This window comes from Cherax quadricarinatus, chromosome 67 (assembly GCF_038502225.1).
Source record: "Cherax quadricarinatus isolate ZL_2023a chromosome 67, ASM3850222v1, whole genome shotgun sequence".
Lineage (NCBI taxonomy): Eukaryota > Metazoa > Arthropoda > Malacostraca > Decapoda > Parastacidae > Cherax > Cherax quadricarinatus.
The window spans coordinates 11,503,122-11,519,070 of record NC_091358.1 but is presented as its reverse complement, the minus strand read 5'-3'; the positions used below and the strand labels follow the sequence as shown (position 1 = coordinate 11,519,070).

General features: G+C 46.2%; 1 protein-coding gene across 9 annotated transcripts in view; it reads right to left on the bottom strand.

Moving 5' to 3' along the window:
• Nucleotides 1-15,949, bottom strand: part of Plc21C (Phospholipase C at 21C) — a 613,502-nt gene that overhangs the window by 344,066 nt on the left and 253,487 nt on the right. For all 9 annotated transcript variants that reach the window (XM_070099388.1, XM_070099391.1, XM_070099386.1 and 6 more), the window contains one exon: nt 10,431-10,515. In XM_070099388.1, coding sequence (XP_069955489.1) covers nt 10,431-10,515 — 85 coding nt within the window. The remainder of the gene's footprint in view (nt 1-10,430; nt 10,516-15,949) is intronic.

Genomic DNA, 15,949 nt, shown 5'->3' with positions numbered 1-15,949 from the left:
GTCAGTTTCACCTGCTACATTATGGCTTCACCGTCAGTTTCACCTGCTACATTATGGCTTCATTGTCAGTTTCACCTGCTACATTATGGCTTCACCGTCAGTTTCACCTGCTACATTATGGCTTCACCGTCAGTTTCACCTGCTACATTATGGCTTCACCGTCAGTTTCACCTGCTACATTATGGCTTCACCGTCAGTTTCACCTGCTACATTATGGCTTCACTGTCAGTTTCACCTGCTACATTATGGCTTCACTGTCAGTTTCACCTGCTACATTATGGCTTCACCGTCAGTTTCACCTGCTACATTATGGCTTCACCGTCAGTTTCACCTGCTACATTATGGCTTCACCGTCAGTTTCACCTGCTACATTATGGCTTCACCGTCAGTTTCACCTGCTACATTATGGCTTCACCTGCTACATTATGGTCAGTTTCACCTGCTACATTATGGCTTCACCGTCAGTTTCACCTGCTACATTATGGCTTCACCGTCAGTTTCACCTGCTACATTATGGCTTCATTGTCAGTTTCACCTGCTACATTATGGCTTCACTGTCAGTTTCACCTGCTACATTATGGCTTCACTGTCAGTTTCACCTGCTACATTATGGCTTCATTGTCAGTTTCACCTGCTACATTATGGCTTCATTGTCAGTTTCACCTGCTACATTATGGCTTCATTGTCAGTTTCACCTGCTACATTATGGCTTCACTGTCAGTTTCACCTGCTACATTATGGCTTCACTGTCAGTTTCACCTGCTACATTATGGCTTCATTGTCAGTTTCACCTGCTACATTATGGCTTCATTGTCAGTTTCACCTGCTACATTATGGCTTCACTGTCAGTTTCACCTGCTACATTATGGCTTCACTGTCAGTTTCACCTGCTACATTATGGCTTCATTGTCAGTTTCACCTGCTACATTATGGCTTCATTGTCAGTTTCACCTGCTACATTATGGCTTCACTGTCAGTTTCACCTGCTACATTATGGCTTCAGTTTCACCTGCTACATTATGTCAGTTTCACCTGCTACATTATGGCTTCACTGTCAGTTTCACCTGCTACATTATGGCTTCATTGTCAGTTTCACCTGCTACATTATGGCTTCATTGTCAGTTTCACCTGCTACATTATATCTTCACCGTCAGTTTCACCTGCTACATTATGGATTCACCGTCAGTTTCACCTGCTACATTATGGCTTCACCGTCAGTTTCACCTGCTACATTATGGCTTCATTGTCAGTTTCACCTGCTACATTATGGCTTCACCGTCAGTTTCACCTGCTACATTATGGCTTCACCGTCAGTTTCACCTGCTACATTATGGCTTCACCGTCAGTTTCACCTGCTACATTATGGCTTCACCGACAGTTTCACCTGCTACATTATGGCTTCACCGTCAGTTTCACCTGCTACATTATGGCTTCACCGTCAGTTTCAGATGCTACATTATGGCTTCACTGTCAGTTTCACCTGCTACATTATGGTTTATGGTTTCACCTGCTACATTATGGCTTCACCGTCAGTTTCACCTGCTACATTATGGCTTCACTGTCAGTTTCACCTGCTACATTATGGCTTCATTGTCAGTTTCACCTGCTACATTATGGCTTCATTGTCAGTTTCACCTGCTACATTATGGCTTCATTGTCAGTTTCACCTGCTACATTATGGCTTCATTGTCAGTTTCACCTGCTACATTATGGCTTCATTGTCAGTTTCACCTGCTACATTATGGCTTCATTGTCAGTTTCACCTGCTACATTATGGCTTCATTGTCAGTTTCACCTGCTACATTATGGCTTCATTGTCAGTTTCACCTGCTACATTATGGCTTCACCGTCAGTTTCACCTGCTACATTATGGCTTCATTGTCAGTTTCACCTGCTACATTATGGCTTCACCGTCAGTTTCACCTGCTACATTATGGCTTCACTGTCAGTTTCACCTGCTGCATTATGGCTTCACTGTCAGTTTCACCTGCTACATTATGGCTTCATTGTCAGTTTCACCTGCTACATTATGGCTTCACTGTCAGTGTCACCTGCTACATTATGGCTTCACTGTCAGTGTCACCTGCTACATTATGGCTTCACCGTCAGTTTCACCTGCTACATTATGGCTTCACTGTCAGTGTCACCTGCTACATTATGGCTTCACCGTCAGTTTCACCTGCTACATTTTGGCTTCACCGTCAGTTTCACCTGCTACATTATGGCTTCACCGTCAGTTTCACCTGCTACATTATGGCTTCACCGTCAGTTTCACCTGCTACATTATGGCTTCACCGTCAGTTTCACCTGCTACATTATGTCTTCACTGTCAGTTTCACCTGCTACATTATGGCTTCATTGTCAGTTTCACCTGCTACATTATGGCTTCACCGTCAGTTTCACCTGCTACATTATGGCTTCATTGTCAGTTTCACCTGCTACATTATGGCTTCATTGTCAGTTTCACCTGCTACATTATGGCTTCACTGTCAGTTTCACCTGCTACATTATGGCTTCACCGTCAGTTTCACCTGCTACATTATGGCTTCATTGTCAGTTTCACCTGCTACATTATGGCTTCATTGTCAGTTTTACCTGCTACATTATGGCTTCATTGTCAGTTTCACCTGCTACATTATGGCTTCATTGTCAGTTTCACCTGCTACATTATGGCTTCACTGTCAGTTTCACCTGCTACATTATGGCTTCACTGTCAGTTTCACCTGCTACATTATGGCTTCACCGTCAGTTTCACCTGCTACATTATGGATTCATTGTCAGTTTCACCTGCTACATTATGGCTTCACCGACAGTTTCACCTGCTACATTATGGCTTCATTGTCAGTTTCACCTGCTACATTATGGCTTCACTGTCAGTTTCACCTGCTACATTATGGCTTCACCGTCAGTTTCACCTGCTACATTATGGCTTCACCGTCAGTTTCACCTGCTACATTATGGCTTCATTGTCAGTTTCACCTGCTACATTATGGCTTCATTGTCAGTTTCACCTGTTACATTATGGCTTCACCGTCAGTTTCACCTGCTACATTATGGCTTCACCGTCAGTTTCACCTGCTACATTATGGCTTCACCGTCAGTTTCACCTGCTACATTATGGCTTCACCGTCAGTTTCACCTGCTACATTATGGCTTCACCGTCAGTTTCACCTGCTACATTATGGCTTCACCGTCAGTTTCACCTGCTACATTATGGCTTCACCGTCAGTTTCACCTGCTACATTATGGCTTCACCGACAGTTTCACCTGCTACATTATGGCTTCACCGTCAGTTTCACCTGCTACATTATGGCTTCACCGTCAGTTTCAGATGCTACATTATGGCTTCACTGTCAGTTTCACCTGCTACATTATGGTTTCATTGTCAGTTTCACCTGCTACATTATGGCTTCACCGTCAGTTTCACCTGCTACATTATGGCTTCACTGTCAGTTTCACCTGCTACATTATGGCTTCATTGTCAGTTTCACCTGCTACATTATGGCTTCATTGTCAGTTTCACCTGCTACATTATGGCTTCATTGTCAGTTTCACCTGCTACATTATGGCTTCATTGTCAGTTTCACCTGCTACATTATGGCTTCATTGTCAGTTTCACCTGCTACATTATGGCTTCATTGTCAGTTTCACCTGCTACATTATGGCTTCATTGTCAGTTTCACCTGCTACATTATGGCTTCATTGTCAGTTTCACCTGCTACATTATGGCTTCACCGTCAGTTTCACCTGCTACATTATGGCTTCATTGTCAGTTTCACCTGCTACATTATGGCTTCACCGTCAGTTTCACCTGCTACATTATGGCTTCACTGTCAGTTTCACCTGCTGCATTATGGCTTCACTGTCAGTTTCACCTGCTACATTATGGCTTCATTGTCAGTTTCACCTGCTACATTATGGCTTCACTGTCAGTGTCACCTGCTACATTATGGCTTCACTGTCAGTGTCACCTGCTACATTATGGCTTCACCGTCAGTTTCACCTGCTACATTATGGCTTCACTGTCAGTGTCACCTGCTACATTATGGCTTCACCGTCAGTTTCACCTGCTACATTTTGGCTTCACCGTCAGTTTCACCTGCTACATTATGGCTTCACCGTCAGTTTCACCTGCTACATTATGGCTTCACCGTCAGTTTCACCTGCTACATTATGGCTTCACCGTCAGTTTCACCTGCTACATTATGTCTTCACTGTCAGTTTCACCTGCTACATTATGGCTTCATTGTCAGTTTCACCTGCTACATTATGGCTTCACCGTCAGTTTCACCTGCTACATTATGGCTTCATTGTCAGTTTCACCTGCTACATTATGGCTTCATTGTCAGTTTCACCTGCTACATTATGGCTTCACTGTCAGTTTCACCTGCTACATTATGGCTTCACCGTCAGTTTCACCTGCTACATTATGGCTTCATTGTCAGTTTCACCTGCTACATTATGGCTTCATTGTCAGTTTTACCTGCTACATTATGGCTTCATTGTCAGTTTCACCTGCTACATTATGGCTTCATTGTCAGTTTCACCTGCTACATTATGGCTTCACTGTCAGTTTCACCTGCTACATTATGGCTTCACTGTCAGTTTCACCTGCTACATTATGGCTTCACCGTCAGTTTCACCTGCTACATTATGGATTCATTGTCAGTTTCACCTGCTACATTATGGCTTCACCGACAGTTTCACCTGCTACATTATGGCTTCATTGTCAGTTTCACCTGCTACATTATGGCTTCACTGTCAGTTTCACCTGCTACATTATGGCTTCACCGTCAGTTTCACCTGCTACATTATGGCTTCACCGTCAGTTTCACCTGCTACATTATGGCTTCATTGTCAGTTTCACCTGCTACATTATGGCTTCATTGTCAGTTTCACCTGTTACATTATGGCTTCACCGTCAGTTTCACCTGCTACATTATGGCTTCACCGTCAGTTTCACCTGCTACATTATGGCTTCACCGTCAGTTTCACCTGCTACATTATGGCTTCACCGTCAGTTTCACCTGCTACATTATGGCTTCACCGTCAGTTTCACCTGCTACATTATGGCTTCACCGTCAGTTTCACCTGCTACATTATGGCTTCACCGTCAGTTTCACCTGCAGGATTAACATTACCTTCCCACACCCACGACCCACATTACACAAAGTACATCTTGGTCCAGTAGGTCTGCTAATAAAGGCATTTTATGCTTGAATAGGTTCTCTGGCTGTTAATACTTTCGGTTAGTTTCTGGCTTGTTAATACTTCAGGGTAGTTTCTGGCTTGTTAATACTTCGGGTTAGTTTCTGGCTTGTTAATACTTCGGGTTAGCTTCTGGCTTGTTAATACTTCAGGTTAGTTTCTGGCTTTTTAATACTTCAGGTTAGTTTCTGGCTTGTTAATACTTCGGGTTAGTTTCTGGCTTGTTAATATTTCAGGTTAGTTTCTGGCTTGTTAATATTTCAGGTTAGTGTCTGGCTTTTTAATACTTCAGGTTAGTGTCTGGCTTGTTAATACTTCGGGTTAGTTTCTGGCTTGTTAATACTTCAGGTTAGTTTCTGTCTTTTTAATACTTCAGGTTAGTTTCTGGCTTTTTAATACTTCGGGTTAGTTTCTGGCTTGTTAATACTTCGGGTTAGTTTCTGGCTTTTTAATACTTCGGGTTAGTTTCTGGCTTGTTAATACTTCGGGTTAGTTTCTGGCTTTTTAATACTTCGGGTTAGTTTCTGGCTTAATACTTCAGGTTAGTTTCTGGCTTTTTAATACTTCAGGTTAGTTTCTGGCTTGTTAATACTTCGGGTTAGTTTCTGGCTTGTTAATATTTCAAGTTAGTTTCTGGCTTGTTAATATTTCAGGTTAGTGTCTGGCTTTTTAATACTTCGGGTTAGTTTCTGGCTTTTTAATACTTCGGGTTAGTTTCTGGCTTGTTAATATTTCAGGTTAGTTTCTGGCTTTTTAATACTTCGGGTTAGTTTCTGGCTTAATACTTCGGGTTAGTTTCTGGCTTTTTAATACTTCGGGTTAGTTTCTGGCTTGTTAATATTTCAGGTTAGTTTCTGGCTTTTTAATACTTCGGGTTAGTTTCTGGCTTAATACTTCGGGTTAGTTTCTAGCTTGTTAATTCAGGTTAGTGTCTGGCTTTTTAATACTTCGGGTTAGTTTCTGGCTTGTTAATACTTCGGGTTAGTTTCTGGCTTGTTAATATTTCAGGTTAGTTTCTGGCTTAATATTTCAGGTTAGTGTCTGGCTTTTTAATACTTCGTGTTAGTTTCTGGCTTGTTAATACTTCGGGTTAGTTTCTGGCTTTTTAATACTTCGGGTTAGTTTCTGGCTTAATACTTCGGGTTAGTTTCTGGCTTAATACTTCAGGTTAGTGTTTGGCTTGTTAATACTTCAGGTTAGTGTCTGGCTTGTTAATACTTCAGGTTAGTGTTTGGCTTGTTAATACTTCAGGTTAGTGTCTGGCTTGTTAATACTTCAGGTTAGTGTCTGGCTTGTTAATACTTCAGGTTAGTGTTTGGCTTGTTAATACTTCAGGTTAGTGTCTGGCTTGTTAATACTTCAGGTTAGTGTCTGGCTTGTTAATACTTCAGGTTAGTGTCTGGCTTGTTAATACTTCAGGTTAGTGTTTGGCTTGTAATACTTCAGGTTAATTTCTGGCTTAATACTTCAGGTTAGTGTTTGGCTTGTTAATACTTCAGGTTAGTGTCTGTCTTGTTTATACATGAAGTTATTTTCTGGACTGGCTAGTTTCTTGTTTTGATTCAAAATATTTAATTTCGGTGGTTCGCAGAAAAAGAGCTTAACCCGTAAGACTTGTACAGCGCCTAGGAAATGAGAGGCAATCTTGTTTGATGCTGAGAAGGCTGAACGGAAGGATCAAGAGGTGTACACCAGTATCAAGGCACGCACCTTATGATGGTTGATGTATACAGTCCATCAATCTTGATAAAAATACAATGTGTGCGCGGAGGATCTTAAACTGCAAACAGGTGAATTGAAGTCGATGGAGGCAGCATCAACGGTGTAAAATTTCGCCAGTGGATTTTTGCCTATTGGTTAGGCAAGCATATCAAGGTCCCTAGATGATGTGTCTAACACAGTAACATCTTTGTATCTTTATGATACTGTACAGCGCCTGTTTCTAATCTTTTTCTTCACGGTCCATCATGTCACATGTCACTTTATTGGCGAGCTTTCTGGGTGTGCCGTAAGTCTAGAACCAGAGGTTGTGAACACACGTAGCACTTAGTCACAATGTGCTTGTTGACTGGCTATTTAGTTTGCATTCAAGTATCAATAATAACAGTGGACACATTCAGCTCAGTAGATCAACAAAAACCTTTCACTGGCTTTTTTTTCGTTTTCCTCTATTCTTCCTGACATGAGACACTAAATGGCCAACACAACTAAAGTCTTAATAAGGAAAGCGAGTACATTTTGTAGAGTACCATCATAACATACAGTAACAAGCTTACAAACTGAACACTCAAGCTGCACAACAAGGTAACAATTCGACACACTTTGTGTAGAACTTTATCAAGTAAGACAGTTACTGTAACTTCTGTATAAATCTGAGGAGTTGATAAGGACACATGTGCAACACTCAGGTATTGTATTAAAACTTTCGCTTGCGCAGCTGGCTTTATCAGTCACACACACACAGGTGATTACAATACTGGAGGCAAGTGAAGTAAGTGTAGAGGTAATTTTGAAGCTGGTCAGTCCCTCAGCCTTGATACTGGTCAGTCCTTCAGCCTTGACACTGGTCAGTCCCCCAGCCTTGATACTGGTCAGTCCCTCAGCCTTGACACTGGTCAGTCCTTCAGCCTTGATACTGGTCAGTCCCCCAGTCTTGATACTGGTCAGTCCCCCAGTCTTGATACTGGTCAGTCCCCCAGTCTTGATACTGGTCAGTCCCCCAGCCTTGATACTGGTCAGTCCCTCAGCCTTGATACTGGTCAGTCCCCCAGCCTTGATACTGGACAGTCTCTCAGCCTTGATACTGGTCAGTCCCCCAGCCTTGATACTGGTCAGTCCCCCAGCCTTGATACTGGTCAGTCCCCCAGTCTTGATACTGGTCAGTCCCCCAGTCTTGATACTGGTCAGTCCCCCAGCCTTGATACTGGTCAGTCCCTCAGCCTTGATACTGGTCAGTTCCCCAGCCTTGATACTGGACAGTCTCTCAGCCTTGATACTGGTCAGTCCCCCAGCCTTGATACTGGTCAGTCCCTCAGCCTTGATACTGGTCAGTCCCTCAGCCTTGATACTGGTCAGTCCCCCAGTCTTGATACTGGTCAGTCCCCCAGTTTTGATACTGGTCAGTCCCCCAGCCTTGATACTGGTCAGTCCCTCAGCCTTGATACTGGTCAGTCCCTCAGCCTTGATACTGGTCAGTCCCCCAGCCTTGATACTGGTCAGTCCCCCAGTCTTGATACTGGTCAGTCCCCCAGCCTTGATACTGGCCAGTCCCCCAGCCTTGATACTGGTCAGTCCCTCAGCCTTGACACTGGAGACTGGTCAGTAACTCAGCCTTGACACTGGAGACTGGTCAGTACCTCAGCCTTGATACTGGAGACTGGTCAGTACCTCAGCCTTGATACTGGAGACTGGTCAGTCCCTCAGCCTTGATACTGGAGACGGGTCAGTCCCTCAGCCTTGATACTGGAGACTGGTCAGTACCTCAGTCTTGATACTGGAGACTGGTCAGTACCTCAGCCTTGATACTGGAGACTGGTCAGTACCTCAGCCTTGATACTGGAGATTGGTCAGTCCCTCAGCCTTCATACTGGAGATTGGTCAGTCCCTCAGCCTTGATACTGGAGATTGGTCAGTCCCTCAGCCTTGATACTGGAGACTGGTGAGTCCCTCAGCCTTGATACTGGAGACTGGTCAGTACCTCAGCCTTGATACTGGAGACTGGTCAGTCCCTCAGCCTTCATACTGGAGATTGGTCAGTCCCTCAGTCTTGATACTGGAGACTGGTGAATCCCTCAGCCTTGATACTGGAGACTGGTCAGTACCTCAGCCTTCATACTGGAGACTGGTCAGTACCTCAGCCTTGATACTGGAGACTGGTGAGTCCCTCAGCCTTGATACTGGAGATTGGTCAGTCCCTCAGCCTTGATACTGCAGATTGGTCAGTCCCTCAGCCTTGATACTGGAGATTGGTCAGTCACTCAGCCTTGATACTGAAGACTGGTGAGTCTCTCAGCCTTGATACTGGTCAGTCCCTCAGCCTTGATACTGGAGACTGGTCAGTCCCTCAGCCTTGATACTGGAGACTGGTCAGTCCCTCAGCCTTGACATTAGAGACATCACCTTCTATTAAGTCTGAGGGACTGATCTCAATATTACCACTCCGCTTCCCCAATTGCCTCCAGTATTGTAATCACCTCTGTATTCGACTAATGAAGCCTGCTGAGCAGGAGAAAGTTTTACTGAAAGATATCTAAGTATCGCACATTTGCCTTACTCATATTTATGTCTTGAAAAAGCTCTCGATAGAGCGAAACGTTGCCACAATAGAAGCTTGTACTGAAACTTTCCTTTGTCTTCATCCAGTATTTTATACAGCAAGAACACCAGTAAGCAGCGTGTTGTGGGAATGACACACATGGACACAATCAAGACACTGAAGAGGTTTCACTACTGGTGGCCGTTTCAGAATTAGGGTTGAAAAGACCACTAGTGGCTAAACGTCTCCGTCAATAAACATCTTCATTGAGCATGTCTCTTATTGTAAGAGTTTGTCGGTATTAACATGCCTGAATCGCCATATTAACATTGTATAAGATAGATAACAAGTCGAATACTAAGACAAATGCGCAGCACTTGGGAATCATTACTGATAAATCTTGCTATACAGGCGGAACGTTTCGCTAATAAAGATACCCAAACGTTGCACATATGTCACACTGTTCCTGTACAAGTAGCGTGTTGTTATAGAGATACATAAGTATAATTGGTCCAGTAGAGACGGCACAAAGCAACAGTGGATGGATCCGTAAAAGGCATTAGCTTACCTGAAGCAGCATACGTTTCATTAGATTTGTGGCTGGGAACCCCTGCTGGAGACGTGCCCAGGCCTACGTGGGGGTAGAGTGAGGAGAGGTAAGGACATTACACAAACGCAGGGTAAAGCTGGTTGGTGAATGAGGGTGATAGCGAGGATGGTGAGCCTGAGAAGCATTTCTTGGTGATCAATGGTAATGAGGTTTGAAGATGTGCCCAAGCTTAGGCTGGAGGTAGAAGGGGGGGGAAAAAAAGGGACATTAAACAGTGGAGGCGATAGATAAATGAGGGTAATAGCGAGCATAAGCAGGGAGGAGGATGGTGCGCCTGAGAGGCAGTGCTTGGTATCAGGGATAGCAAGTGAGGTTTCAAGAGGTTAAAAGCACGTAAAGGAGGTTAAGAGTACGTACCTTGCCTGATGGTAGTCCGGCAGCCTCCAGAGCCACCTCCACTCGCTTCTTGTCATCGCCGTGACGAGCAAACAGTTTTACGATGCTGCGGCAAAAACAATACACTACATTAATCAACCAATTTGCATAAAATAAAAATTATGGAAATTTTCATTTCGTAAATATTTTCAAAATTTTAAAATTTTGTGGGTCTCCTCTATTATTAACAAAACACCTCGCAAACATTTCTATTTCTACTCTTATTATTATTACTATTAGTACTGTTATTACTACTACTGTTGTTATTACTATTATTACTAATACTGTTATTACTACTATCGTTATTACTATTACTACAACTATTACTACTATTACTTTTATTACTACTATTACTATTACGACGCTCCGGGGAAGCACTAAGCTCGTCGGTGTCATGCAGAGCCTAAGAATGGAAGGTAATCATATTTGAGCCAAGGAAAGATAGCATCATGGTACCATCTTTGATGGGTACACCATCAGCAACTATCTCGGCTCTAATACAAACTTTACCACAATCTCAAACGTCTATTTTGGAACCCAAACTTGTAAAGTGTGAAAATTTTACGGTGAAAAGTTTCACTCTATTTAGAGCTTTATGTCTTTTTATAAAGCTCTACACAGGGCGACACTGTCTGGCTAAATGTTTATTTTGAAACTTCCTCTTTGTGAATAAAACGTAGTGAATGTTTTACTTATATTTTTGTTTCATAAATGAAAAAAAAAAAGACAAATGGTTGCTTTTATAGTGTAGTAGTAATGTGACCTTAGTAACTAGTGGCCATAAGTATCGTAGCCGTAGTTGTTAGAAATGTTGGTGAATAGTAGGAGTAAAGTCGGGTAGTAGCACTCTCCTGAGTGTTGAACATGGGTAGGATGACACAACCATCATTCAAGATAGTACTACCATCCTTAGTAAACACTAGTAGACAACAACCACGCAGGGAAGTACTACCCTCCTGTAATGTGTAAAACGGAAGCCCTTGTCTTTCCTATCTCACGAACGTCAGAGGACAGGTAAATCTCACAAACTCTTACTTACATGCTATAAAACCTTTTACTGTTATGTTTGCCTTAATAGCTCTTAGCTCTTTAATATTTTCTTTGTTATTAAGGATGCCTGGAGTGAGAGGGGGCCGCAGGGGCGATGAAACTACCGACTGACATTATCCTCCGTATTTATAGAGGAAACTATATAGTGTGCAGTCAGATTTTTTTTATAATATAAAGGTAAATTTACCACAAAGCACTTCTAGTGAAGTATACAAATGTATGATAACGAAAAGTAATGTAAATGCAATCAATTAGGACATGTTTATTGGAAATGTTTGGGTCCTGGGATTTTGGCCATTCCAAATCTGGAGTTACAAAGTTAAAAAAAAGAGCCCTAATTGATTGCATTTTGTGTTTTCCCCATCACGAGTGAGTGGACACTCACTGTCACTGTGGTATTCACTTCCAACACATTTAGAAAAACACGACTGGCAAATATTGTAAAATTATAATGTGAAAAAGGTTGATATTTGTAACTTCAATTTGAGAGAAGACGTTGCTCATGCGTTGTGTACATTATTCATATTAGTTGAGCAGCAGCACCACCACCAGGAGCAGCAGCACCACCACTACCACCAGGAGCAGCAGCAGCACCACTACCAGGAGCAGCAGCACCACCACCAGGAGCAGCAGCACCACCACTACCAGGAGCAGCAGCAGCACCACTACCAGGAGCAGCAACACCACCACCAGGAGCAGCAGCACCACCACTACCACCAAGAGCAGCAGCAGCACCACTACCAGGAGCAGCAGCACCACCACCAGGAGCAGCAGCACCACCACTACCAGGAGCAGCAGCAGCACCACTACCAGGAGCAGCAGCACCACTACCAGGAGCAGCAGCACCACTACCAGGAGCAGCAGCACCACCACCAGGAGCAGCAGCACCACCACCAGGAGCAGCAGCACCACCACTACCAGGAGCAGCAGCAGCACCACCACCAGGAGCAGCAGCAGCACCACCACCAGGAGCAGCAGCACCACTACCAGGAGCAGCAGCACCACTACCAGGAACAGCAGCACCACCACCAGGAGCAGCAGCACCACCACTACCAGGAGCAGCAGCACCACCACTACCAGGAGCAGCAGCAGCACCACTACCAGGAGCAGCAGCAGCACCACTACCAGGAGCAGCAGCAGCACCACTACCAGGAGCAGCAGCACCACTACCAGGAGCAGCAGCACCACCACCAGGAGCAGCAGCACCACCACTACCAGGAGCAGCAGCAGCACCACCACCAGGAGCAGCAGCACCACCACTACCACCACCAGGAGCAGCAGCAGCACCACTACCACCAGGAGCAGCAGCACCACTACCAGGAGCAGCAGCACCACCACCAGGAGCAGCAGCACCACCACTACCACCAGGAGCAGCAGCAGCACCACTACCAGGAGCAGCAGCACCACCACTACCACCAGGAGCAGCAGCAGCACCACTACCACCAGGAGCAGCAGCACCACTACCAGGAGCAGCAGCACCACCACCGGGAGCAGCAGCACCACCACTACCACCAGGAGCAGCAGCAGCACCACTACCAGGAGCAGCAGCACCACCACCAGGAGCAGCAGCACCACCACTACCACCAGGAGCAGCACCACCACCACTACCAGGAGCAGCACCACCACCACCACCACCACCACCAGGAGCAGCAGCACCACCACTACCACCAGGAACAGCAGCACCACCACCAGGAGCAGCAGCAGCACCACCACTACCCCCAGGAGCAGCAGCATCACTACCACCAGGAGCAGCAGCAGCACCACTACCACCAGGAGCAGCAGCAGCACCACTACCACCAGGAGCAGCAGCAGCACCACTACCACCAGGAGCAGCAGCAGCACCACTACCACCAGGAGCAGCAGCAGCACCACTACCACCAGGAGCAGCAGCAGCACCACTACCACCAGGAGCAGCAGCAGCACCACCACCAGGAGCAGGAGCAGCACCACCACCACCACCAGGAGCAGGAGCAGCACCACCACCACTACCACCAGGAGCAGCAGCACCACCACCACCACCAGGAGCAGCAGCACCACTACCACCAGGAGCAGCAGCAGTAGCAGTAGCACCACTACCACTAGGAGCAGCAGCAGCACCACTACCACCAGGAGCAGCAGCACCACCACCAGGAGCAGCACCACCACCAGGAGCAGCACCACCACCAGGAGCAGCAGCACCACCACTACCACCAGGAGCAGCACCACCACCACTACCACCAGGAGCAGCAGCACCACCAGGAGCAGCTCCACCACCACTACCACCAGGAGCAGCAGCAGCACCACCACTACCACCAGGAGCAGCAGCAGCACCACCACCAGGAGCAGCACCACCACCAGGAGCAGCAGCACCACCACTACCACCAGGAGCAGCACCACCACCAGAAGCAGCACCACCACCACTACCACCAGGAGCAGCAGCAGCACCACCACCAGGAGCAGCAGCACCACCACCACCACCAGGAGCAGCAGCAGCACCACCACTACCACCAAGAGCAGCAGCACCACCACCACCACTACCACCAAGAGCAGCAGCACCGCCACCACCACTACCACCAGGAGCAGCAGCACCACCACCACTACCACCAAGAGCAGCAGCACCGCCACCACCATTACCACCAGGAGCAGCAGCACCGCCACCACCAGGAGCAGCACCACCACCACTACCACCAGGAATAGCAGTAGCAGCACCACTACCACCACCACCATTACCACCAGGAGCTGCACCACCACCAGAATCAGCACTACCAGCAGTAGCACCACCAGCACTATCACAAGCACTACCAGCAGCAGCACCACCACCACAACCAGCACTACCAGCCGCAGCACCACCATCAGCACTACCAGCAGCAGCAACACTACCAGCAACAGCACCACCACCACCAGCAGCACCACCACCACCAGCTCCACCTCTACAAACAGCAGCAACACCCGTAGCGCAAGCGGCACCATCTAGCACCGCAATACCACCACCACCACCACCAACACACCACGTACCTCCTACTCCTACCTCTACCCCAACCCGTGGTATATAAGGGATGATAAAGGGTGTATAAGACTCCCCAGAGTCTGCCGCTGAGCCTAGAGCCGGAGCCCAACCTTCACCCTTAATACATTCGCTGCTGCAATATCGGAAAATGCAAATGTGCTGAGGAGAGGCGTTTGCCAGCGACCACATATATGGCAACACACTTCTTTCTTACTTGTGACTAGGTTTTTTCTACTCTGCAGACCAGCCTTGGGCTAACTTTTGTTGATTGCTTGTTCACCCAAGCTGCTGCTATTGGCAGCAAGCTGGCTCAGTCATCAGAGCCTAGTTGATCTGATTTTTTTTTTTTTGAGGTAGTGGTCCAGTTTCTTCTTGAAGACTGGAGACCCCGACTCGCTAAAGTGCACACAAACACACTTACTCAGTGGCCAGACAAGCTGATACTGCAATCTAGCCAAAGCAAATAAAAGTTTATGAAAATTGGAGAAGGGGAAAGTACCACAGAAATGTAATTACAGCCTAGAGAGCACGTCGTAATGGTCCAGCAACTGTGAGGCGGCAAGAGCTACCTGCTCTAAGGCTACGTTGCCCTGGGGTTGTGAAACTATTGTGACCATGTATACCTTCAATAAGTTCCGAATTCTTCTACTCTCGGAACCCGGCCATGGGCCAGGCTCGTTTGGCGCTTGTCTGGTCAACTAGGCTGTTGGTGCTGGTCCCTCCAGGGAGGTTCCTTGACGCTGGTAAGGGGCTCTTGATCTAGGGAATTGGATCTGTGCTCCGGTTCCCTGAATCGACCCTGAATACCTTCCACCCCCACCCCTCACATGCACTGTATAATCCTACGGGCTTAGCGCTCCCCCATTATAATAATGGTGCTGGTCGCCTGCTGTCCCACATATCAATCAGCCTGGTTCATCTGGCACCTGGTGAAAATACTTGTCCAGTTTCCTCTTGAAGACTTCTACACTTGTCTCAGCAGTGTTTCTGGTATCTTATGTTAAGATGTTGAATAATCTGGAGCCACGAATGTTGATACATTGTTCCCTTATTATGGTCACTGCACCCCTGCTTTTCACCGAGTTTATCTTGCTCTTTCTCTCCTCTCTCTCTCTCTCCAGTATGTTATGGCAGTGTGCAACTTTGGGACAAGGCCCTCAAGCACATTCTAGGTATACATTATGTATCTCTCCTCCGCTCCAGTGCGTATATATTTAAAGCATTCTCAGTAATTTAAATGCTTTATTGGCTCTATGCAGGCTGTAAAAGATCTCCGCATTTGCTCCAGCTCTGATATTTCTCCTGTCTTGAAAGGGGCCGTCAACAATGAGCAATATTCCAAACGAGGGCACACTAGCAATTTAAAGTGTCGCCACTGGCACTATTTCCTTTATTTTGAAGGCTCTCGATACCCACCTCGTCATCCTCCTTGATGTCGACCTTTCCTTATGTTCTTTGAAAGAAA